At 41.1% G+C, this 10,000-nt stretch overlaps 1 protein-coding gene across 6 annotated transcripts in view; it reads right to left on the reverse strand.

Annotated features, from left to right (window-relative positions):
- Positions 1-2,569: 2,569 nt before the first annotated feature.
- Positions 2,570-10,000, reverse strand: part of rgs19 (regulator of G protein signaling 19) — an 18,856-nt gene continuing 11,425 nt past the window's right edge. For all 6 annotated transcript variants that reach the window (XM_008318930.3, XM_008318931.3, XM_017035624.2 and 3 more), the window contains 4 exons: positions 6,887-7,059; positions 6,620-6,709; positions 6,206-6,440; positions 2,570-4,280 (listed from right to left, as the gene is read on the reverse strand). In XM_008318930.3, the coding sequence (XP_008317152.1) occupies positions 4,092-4,280; positions 6,206-6,440; positions 6,620-6,709; positions 6,887-7,059 (687 nt within the window). In that variant the 3' untranslated portion in view covers positions 2,570-4,091. The remainder of the gene's footprint in view (positions 4,281-6,205; positions 6,441-6,619; positions 6,710-6,886; positions 7,060-10,000) is intronic.

Here is a 10,000-nt window from a genome sequence, read left to right on the forward strand (position 1 = left end):
AAGGCCGTCCTTTTTTTATTTTTTTTTTTTTTTTGGTGGAGGACATTTTGTCTTTTTAGTCTCAGTGACAGTCGCAGAAGAAGGGATACTACACTCATCTTTGTAGCCAATCCCAGCGTTCATCAGTAGAGGGCGGGGTCACACCCCAGACTCTCCAGCTGTCCACTGTTGGGCCACATCCAGAAACAAACAATTATTAAATAGAATTGTCAAACAGTTTAATAACATTTTGAATCTGACTAATCACAGGGGAGCGATGAATCAACCCTGTCTAAATATGACCAAAAAAACCCCTGTCTGTGTCAGGACTGGACTGAAAACACCAGGCAAAACTTACACACTTCTTATTCCAAGACCTGGCATCAAACCAGCAAACATGGGATGTGGCTTTAAGGCAGAACTAACTGCCCCGACACAGGGCATGTGTCTCAAGGTGCAGCCACCACATACAGAGATAGTTTATGATAAATTGGTCTTAAAGAGACAAAGCTCCGCCCACTTTGGCCCTAATGCATGAATCATGAAGAGGACGAAGAATGAAAAGAAGGCGAGAGAGCGGGAAAGTCAACGAGTGAAGAGTGGGTTTAGATAAAAGTTTCAATCGTCTTTGTGTGGAAGGACGACAGCGCGGCGTGGACACCCAGACACGGCGGTCGCCGTCGTTGACCTACATCACACCTTTGTCACAGTCGTGGGTGTGTCCACTTGAAAAGGTGTGTGCTGCGTCCCGGGAGTCGCCTTGACACTTTTTATGTCTTTGTATTTACACAGTCTGTGGGAGGAGCAGTAGCAGGTCAATGAAGCTGCCAGCCAACACACACACACACACACACACACACACACACACACACACACAGGGGAGAGCCAAGTTAAACAAACGTCTTCCTCTTCCTCCTCAAACACACACCTACTTCCTGCAGGATTAAACTGGTTTACCACCGACCCTGCTGAGACACAGGGTCTGGTTTGATTGGAGGACAATCGAACAGGTTGTGGAAGGGCAGGTGTAAAAGTCTTGGGTTCTGTGGACACGTTAACTGATCCAAACGTTAGCGTCTGTGTGAACAGTAGCGTGTGCTAACAAAGGAGTGTCCGATTCAACCATGTTTGTTTTACGCCGTCGTCTCTTTATGCTCCAACAGGTCTGGGACTGTTCCGTGTCATACAACCATATTATACAACTGACAATAATTGTTATAAATAATAACTTCACCTGGAGCGCTGGAGCCAATCCCAGCCGTCATCAGAGGAGGGCGGGGTCACACCTTAGACAGTTCCTTAGTTCACTGCGGGATCATAAATATAGAAAATCACTATGTACACAACAACCGTTCACACTGATATTCACACCTACGGCCAGTCAAGAGTGAACAACCAACCCAATCCTGCACGTGAGATCATCAGGCGTACCGAAAAGTATCCAAACGATCTATTGCAAAACATTTCTTTGTTCCTCTATGCAACAGTGACAGGCAGGACAATTAAATATTCTTCCACAAGGTGGCAGCAGATGGCTTATAAAAGTAAGAAAAAGGCTCACAGCTGTTGAAGAATCTTCGCGTCTGTCTTTCTTCAATTCCTGTCAAAACATCAGCGTGGTGTTCCACTAAACAGGAGCGAGAAAATGTGAGTTAATTCAAACTAACAGATCATCAACTTTCATTGTGTACACTTTCATTACATAAAATTCATTTGAATATATATATATATTTACAAAGTGCCTGTTGAGATGCAATGACAACAAAAAAAATCACTCCACAGTATATATATTTACAAAGTGCAATGACAACAAAAAAAATCACTCCAAATTTCTTATTTTTGGATGTTCAAGGTTTCTGTTTATATATGTACAATTGAAATCACAGTTTTAACAAAATACAAAATAAATAACATTAACAATACTAAGATAAATGCGTTCTGAGTGACTAGTCTGGAGGAGGCCTAGGCATCTCACTTTGTTTTTTTAAAAATGTCTAAAAACATGTTTGTTTCTTCTTAAACTACATTTCCCATGAAGCACAGGGTGTAGGCATCCCACCTCAAACAATAACCATCTCCTTCTTATACATATATATATATATTTATATATTTTTTTATTTTTTTGCACCTGGATTTCCGCCCATTCCTGAATTGACCAACCACAAATCAGCTTTCTGCTGCCAATCAGGAGCAGGCGTCTGAGAGGGCAACGGACAGTGGTCAGGTCAAAGGTGAGAGGTCACAGAGGCAGAGGTCAGCAGCAGCAGCAGCAGTGCCCAGGTAGGCCACCCCAGGGGTGTGTGTGTGTGTGTGTGTGTTTGTATAACTATACTTGTTAGACCCAGTTTAAAATGAACAAACAGTGTTTTTAGGTTTTTACTAAGTTAATTGGACTCTCAACAGTGTCATTGTTTTTGGATATAACAATTATATACATAACCTGGTGGTATAAAGCAGTGGTCCACAGCCTTTTTTTGCACCAGATATAAAATGTACATCCTTATTCATATACAACAACCTAAGGAAGTGATTGTTTGTTTTATGTTTTTTAAAATAAAATACCATGCAGACGTACATTAAAAAAAAAAAATGTTTTGTTATGTTTTTTTAAATAAAATACCATGCAGACGTACATAAAAAAAAAAAAATCTATATTAAAATCATGGCCCAGTACCTAATAATCCACTGGTCCCTGGCCTGATGGCTGGGGATCCCTGACATAAAAAAAAAAAAATCAATTCACTTTTTTTGTTAATCTATTTTTTTATATTCCGACAAATATATTAAATACTTACACTACACATTACAACACTACACCAGCCCAAAGGATCGATTTTGGATTTTGGTTTAGATAAAAAATCCTAACCAGAACTTCCCAGGTCCCAAGTATAGTGACACAAAGCATGTGAATGTGTGCATGTAAATGTAGAATTTCTTTTTCCTCCAGTGTTTTATTGCAGCGTCTGTGATGTTGCTCAGGGTCGGGGTCAGTACAGCCTCAGAGGAATCCTCCACATTTTGCAAAAAATTCAGGAATGGGAGAGAACGGGAGGATCGTACAAATAAGGAAACGTAAAAAAAAAAAAAAAAAAAATGAAATCTTTCCATTTACAGTTTTCTCTCCAAAATACGTGTCTGTTTGTAAATCAGTAGTCAAGATGAACTCAGATCCATCCGTTCGTCCGTGTTTAGCACAAGAATGTAAATGATTTGTCCAACAAATGGAGTGAAATGAAAAAAAAAATCTGTCTGTAAAGTGGACATCCCGTTTTTTTTTCCAGTTGAACAAATGAAAAGCAGCAGGATTGAACTCCCGCTGTTTCATTTAGACTTGTGTCAGGACCAAATTACAGTAGAGGCAACTGAAGGAAGGAGAACAAGGGGCGGCGTAGGGGGGGGATCTTAGTCCGATCTCAAATGTGATTGGACAGTCGTGATGGGAGGAGCATCGTGGTAAAAACTCTTTAAAAATCCATGGCACAGTAGATTGGTTTTTTTGTCTCCCGGCTGAAATGTATTAAATTCTCCCAAAGTAAAAAGTTCATCTCCGTGTAACAGCAGATGAAGAAAAATACTTCTGATATCCAGCATCACTTCAGTGTCCGTTCACCAGTCGACGATGAGGTGAAAAAGGGTGAAAATGTGAAAAAAAGTCTGACAAACACAGAGTGAAAGCAACAGAGAGCAGAAGGAACTCTTAGCTTGAAAGAAAGTTAAAAAAAAAAGTTAAAAAATATCAAATATCTTTTTAAACACAGCCTGGCGGATACTGGAGGTTCACACAGGTTTTAAACCATACTGGAGGTTGTTACATTTCAAATACAGTGTCGAATTAATGCCCTTGTTAACATGAAAAGTTCTGCCGGGCCACAGAAATACAACGTAAATTTAATAAAGTTTTTAAACTTAATCACAAAAAAAAAAAGTGTGACAAGACACACAAAAAAGAAAAGTATCTGAGGTTTCAGATGAAAAATCAACCAAACAAATACTTGGTACCTGGAAAGATTATAAGTGTAGTAAAAAAAAATTGAACTGAGGTTTGGAAATGTTTTGGACCAGGCCTTGAACGAAGTGTGGAATCAGGAAAACAACAGGACGAAGAGCGAGGACTAGAATTCAGAGGAGGAGTGTGATCCGCCGTGGACGAGTGACTTGTAAATGCCGGAGGAGATGAAACGTGGGTAGGAGTCCCTGTGCATCAGCGTGTAGATCTGCAGCTGGGCGTCTTCAAACGTGTGAGGCGTCGGTTCCTGCATCTTCCTGTTGATCACCTCACGGACCCGGGCGTCCAGACTCACCTGCAGGGAAATGAGCTGAGGTTAGAAAGGACATCGAAAATCCAGGACTTTCTGTATTTTTTCATTTATAATAAAAAGATTGACGCTTCTGTCACAGATGAAGTTCTAGCGCCATCTGGCTTTTTTCATGCTTCAAAACTGAACGAACAATTAAAAAATGTTGTTCTTTTGTTCCTCTATGCGACAGTGACGGGAAGGACAATTAAATGTTCTTCCACAAGGTGGCAGCAGATGGCTTCAAAAACTAAGAAAAAGGCTCAGAGCTGTTGAAGATCTTCACGTTTGTCTTTCTTCAATTCCTGTCAACACATCAGAGTGGTGTTCCACTAAACAGGAGTGAGAAAATGTGAGTTAAATTCAAACTAATAGATCATTATATTTCATGTACACTTTCATTACATAAAAAGGACGTCTAGTTCTAGCGCCATCTGGCTTTTTTTCTTGCTCCAAAACTGAACGAACATTTAAAAAAATGTTTTCAACAAAACAACAACCGTAGACAGACGATAATAGTTGTTGTAAGTGTAAACATTTTACATTTTCAAATAATAATAATTTGAAAAAAAAAAATGTAAAAAAATATACATTGATTTCACTGAAAAAAAAAATCATTCATTTTCAATTGCATTTTTAGGGAATGGTCTTCGAGACTGAGGAACCATCACACACACACACACACACACACACACACACTCATCCAGCAGATATTTATAGGACAAGGTTCATTCTATGTTTTCTATTTGTTCTTATTAACCCCCCCCCCCGCCTCCCCCCCCCTCCGCACACACACACACACACACACACATCAGCCTTGTCTGCTGTTCAACTGCTATTTATAACTCAGTGTGAGTATGAGGAGGCTCTAAACAGGGCTCTCTTTATTTATCATAATGCTGGAGGCTTGTCAGGCTCTCTCGCTCTCTCTCTCTCTCTCTTTCCCCCCTTCTTCCTCCCCTCTCTGCCCCTCTCTCTCTCTCTCTCGCTCTCTCTCTCCTTCTCTCTCTCCTGTACATTTGTGCTCACGTCCCATGTACAGTTGTTTTCCTGCGTGTGTTTCCTACAATGAAGCTAAAAATTGCTGCACTCGTCACCTTCAAGCTGAGTGGAGGGGGGTGCGGGACACATTCCCGACCGTCTGTTTCTGCCTGTGTCTGACCTTGATGCACTGCCCTCCCTTGTTCTCCCCTCTCTCTCTCTCTCTCTCTCTCTCTCCCCCTCGCTCCGTAGTTGAGGGTGGTGCTGGTAAAAACATCCAACCCTTCTTCATGGAGTTATGAGCTAATGGGTTTTATTTTACCAAACTGCTGAGGACACAACGTTTTCAAGTCCAACACCGACACGGCAACTTGGAGTATCTGCCGATGCCGAGGCGACAGTGTCCCTGTTTACAACACATCGACGAAGTTAAGTTGAACGATTTGGGGCTGAAATCATTGTCCATAATTACATACAGTAAACGCCACGGGATAATTTGTTATCTTCTTAATAATATTCTTTGTAATATTCTTAATAAAAGAATTATCATGAGCAGCGCTAATGTCATGGCCCAAAAAAGGGAAGGGGTGACACCCCCCGGGGGGGGGGGAGTTAGGGGAAGTAATGAAGCAAGAACAATGAAGAAATCCCAAGCTGAGTTTGTTGGTATCAATTTCAAAACATCGTAGTTCCCTGTGACGGGAGTGTGCACCGTGTGTGTAATCGTCAAAAATCCTGGTGTGAAGTTCAACCAACACCAGGAACCTGAACAGTGAAGCAAACCTGTTGAATCAATGGAAACCACACCAAAAGTCCCTGCAGAGATTTACAGTTCTGGTTGACAAACTGCAGTGCAGTGGCATTATATCACTAAAAGTCAGGGATTTATTATCACAAAATAATACAAATAAAAGTAGGGTTCATGGGAGAAGGCCGGAGCGGCCGCCTACCTCTTTTGGTGACAGTATAGAAATGTAGTCCTCGTATATGGAGCGTGCTTTCTCCTCCACGGCACTCTTGTTGATCTCCTGTTTGAGGTCCTCACAGGCCAACCAGAACAGCATGTTCTCCTCGCTGTACTCCGTTCGCAGGAACTCTCGGAAGACGTTCCGACCGGCTGGGTTCCTCATCAGCTTGTCAAAGGACTGAGACCACAGCCTCATCTCCTCCACTGAGGCTTTGGTGCTGCAGAGAGCAGAGTGGACAGGTCGTCTTTATCTGCCGTCACTAACGCTCCTCTGCTGAGAATTCATTATTTTCTTCTTCGTTATGGTTTGTGTGGTTATATACATGCGGGGTGAGGTGGTGCTGTGTCATACACCTCATCCTCCACTGACCAGAGTGACTGAGGTCTGACGACTCACCAAGGTTCAGAGTTTGGAATGGTCTCCATTTTGTTGTTGTCCTGTGCTATTTGCTTCTTCCTGCGCCGCCTCCGTCTCTCCTCTTCATTCCTGACAGTGAGACTGACATGATAAAACGGCCTTCACACCAAAACACACCCTCTCTCTCTCTCTCTCTCTCACACACACACACATACAGACCTCAGATTGACAAATAATCAAAGTCTGAACTATAAACCATACTGTACTATATTATACTATACTATACAAAATTATACCATATTGTACCATGAGCAGCTGCAACAGCAGCACCAGCAGAAGCAGCAGGCATTGGGTCGCTGGGAATTCTGGGTAGTGGTCATATCCCTCCGCCCTCCTATCCCACTCAGTGCTGAGGTCTCGCTGCGACCTCTCCCCATGGCCAGCTCGCCCCCACGCTCAGTGGGGATGGGACCTGTGTACTGCACGGAGACAAGTATCCTGTGAGTTCTTTAGAAGTATTTGAAGTCTTTTATAATTGTGACTTTTATAAAAGTGACCACAAAAAAAACCTAAAATAGACATTTATATATATATATATATATATATATATATCCAAAAATGTGTGTTAAAATTTAAATGCCTAACATAAAATTAGTGATGTTGATGCATTAATTATTATGAGTAGACTTTGGTAAAATATCAAAAACTCACAGCAGTAAACACTGACTGACATCGACAACAACAACAAACACGTCAGTCGTACACATGACCACTGGAATAATGGATGTGCGATGCTGCTTATTCTCAGTCCCGTTATAAATAGCTGAATGATCTGATATCATAAATCTGCAGTTAAAAAAACCCACTATGATTAGAAAGTCCAAAACAAAAATCTGCAGTTAAAAAACCCCACTATGATTAGAAAGTCCAAAACAATATGTTCAGCTACAAAGAACCGTGTGGTGAAACGTGAGCTTCAACAACATCGCAGCCAGAGACGGAGGCTAAGAATTGACTTCACGTGATCGCATTTGTTTACAGTAATCACAACGAGACAGGCACAGTTAACATGGAAGTCACATGTGATGGTGGTGGTGTGTTGTCTTTACAGCAGATGAAGGATAACAAGTTCATGGTGAAAGACCTACAGTCCAGTCTCCAGAGACTGGATGACTGCTGGATTCTAGATGATAAATTACTGCTTTCAATAGCTTTAAATGTATTAATATTAGTGTGAAATAAGATGAGATGGAAAATAAAAATGGAGAAGATGATAATGTATCTCAAAATACACGAAGATACAAAATTTAGGAATAAAAGTGAGTACAAATAAAATAAAATAAAAATCTGTTTCAAAGAAAACGTCTTCATTATTATACTGGGGTATTTGGAGGTTTGGAAAGCTGGAGGAGGATTGTGTAGAATAGAGGAAGTGAAAGAGATCAGCTACGGAGACAGAGCAGGCAATGTGATGCATCATGTGATTGAGCTGTGATCACACAAACGCACACAAAGACAATCACACATACACACAGACATAGGTTCCTCTACACTTCTACACCAAGAACTTAGAAACCAGGGATGACTGCGCTGCTTCGTCCCTTCCAAAAACGTTGCCGGTGTTCAGAGCTGGCGTCACATCACAGACCTGAGATTTTTGTCATGAAAATGTTCCATAACATGAGGGTCTTTGCCATCAAAGTTTAGTTCGTCAAAATAACACGGTGGTTTGAATGCAGTCCGACCAACAGCCTTTGAAGAGCACACTTTTCTAGAGCATTGCTTTTTGGCGGGCAAAATTTCTTTCAAAATTCAGATAAAAGTAGCAAAGTCATCAACCGATGCTTATTTTTAACCCTATCGTGAAGGTACATTCCTGAATACTGGGAATTTCCAGACCTCCGACAAGGAGATGTGCACTGGAACGCCAAAGTCAAAAATATTACTGAAGAAATTGGGTAGCTAGCTGGCTAGCTCAGATAGCTGGATAGCTGTGTTTCACCAAGAAAGTAAACTTTTTTTTCCTGCTGGATTTCAGTATCTCCAGTTTCTTCAAAAACAATCCAAAAAGGCTAGGCTTTTTTTCAATATATGTTCGACTTTGTCAAGAGGAATTTGTTGAAAAATCCCAGCTTTCTGAAAAGCAGCAAAAGCAATGATCCATAATACAAACTACTTTTCCATCAACAACTTAAACAAATTCCGGAATCTTCTAACGGTGAAGGTGCCACTCAATGTCCCGTTAATGTGTTGCCCACAGGACCAGCACTGACATTGAGCCACTGCGTCGACACACAGCACATTCAGGCTTCATGAAAGACGCCGAGTATTAATATCAGTGTTTACCTACCACGTCAGAGCGGAGGAGAACTCCCCTTCATTACCTCACCTCACCCGCACACAGGTTTTTACAACAGAGACGTATCAGATTTCTGCATCGCTATGTTCGTCAGTGAATAAAGACTCGGTGTCACCGTGGACGTGTGTTTGTGTTTATTTGCAAAAAGCCGAGTTCCCACAAAAGAAGGTGTCTGATTCGATGCTTGTGAGTTTCTGACCAAACGCAAAAGTGTTTCGGCGGATTTAAGCGGTTCAAAACAGATATCGTTAGTGACACAAACACTGACCGACAAACACAACAATAGTTCACTGCCGCATTGTCACAGCTCCATCACTGGGCAGATATTTTAATCGTGACAAAGCCCAAATGCTGCTTCCTCCTATGCCTCTTTGAAACAACATCACTGAACATCCCATCAGTCGGGTTAAGACTCACTGTGACAAAACTAATAAGTTCAAAGTAACTTAAGAACTAAACTCGAATCAGAAAAAGTTCAAAGTAAATTAAGAACTAAACTGTTGTCTCAGACTTTTTTGGTAAGAATTCGTCTGTATATCCAAAGAAAACTATTTCTAATCCCAGACTGAGAAGCAGAAGTTGAATGTGAAGTACAGTTCCTCCAATCGTTGCGGTCATCGTTTGGAGAAAAGGAGCGTGACAAATAAAGTCCAGACAAGCCGCAGTAACAATGTTTAAAATAAGCTACAGAAAAATGGATCACTCATAATTTCCATGCGTTTTTTCCTCCAGTCTTTTTTTCCGACAAACACCTTTCGTGACATACATTTCCATCTAGGACTAGCATTAGCGGGCAGCATTTCAAGTTGGTGTTAAGTATGTTAAGTATGTCACCTTAGCATTCTGAATGCAATGGTATAGTACAGTATATATATTCACAAATATTACCATCCAACATCTGACAGCATCGCTGAGGGAAGAGGGAGGAATCGAACAGATCTTTTTGTGTCTTTCTTCAATTCCTGCAAGTATATCAACGTAGTATTCAACTAAACTGGCCCAGCTTTCACACGGAGTAAATCAATGGGGATTAAATTAACACTAGATGATCATTATATTTC

Source organism: Cynoglossus semilaevis, chromosome 10, assembly GCF_000523025.1.
Source record: "Cynoglossus semilaevis isolate Cse_v1.0 chromosome 10, Cse_v1.0, whole genome shotgun sequence".
NCBI lineage: Eukaryota > Metazoa > Chordata > Actinopteri > Pleuronectiformes > Cynoglossidae > Cynoglossus > Cynoglossus semilaevis.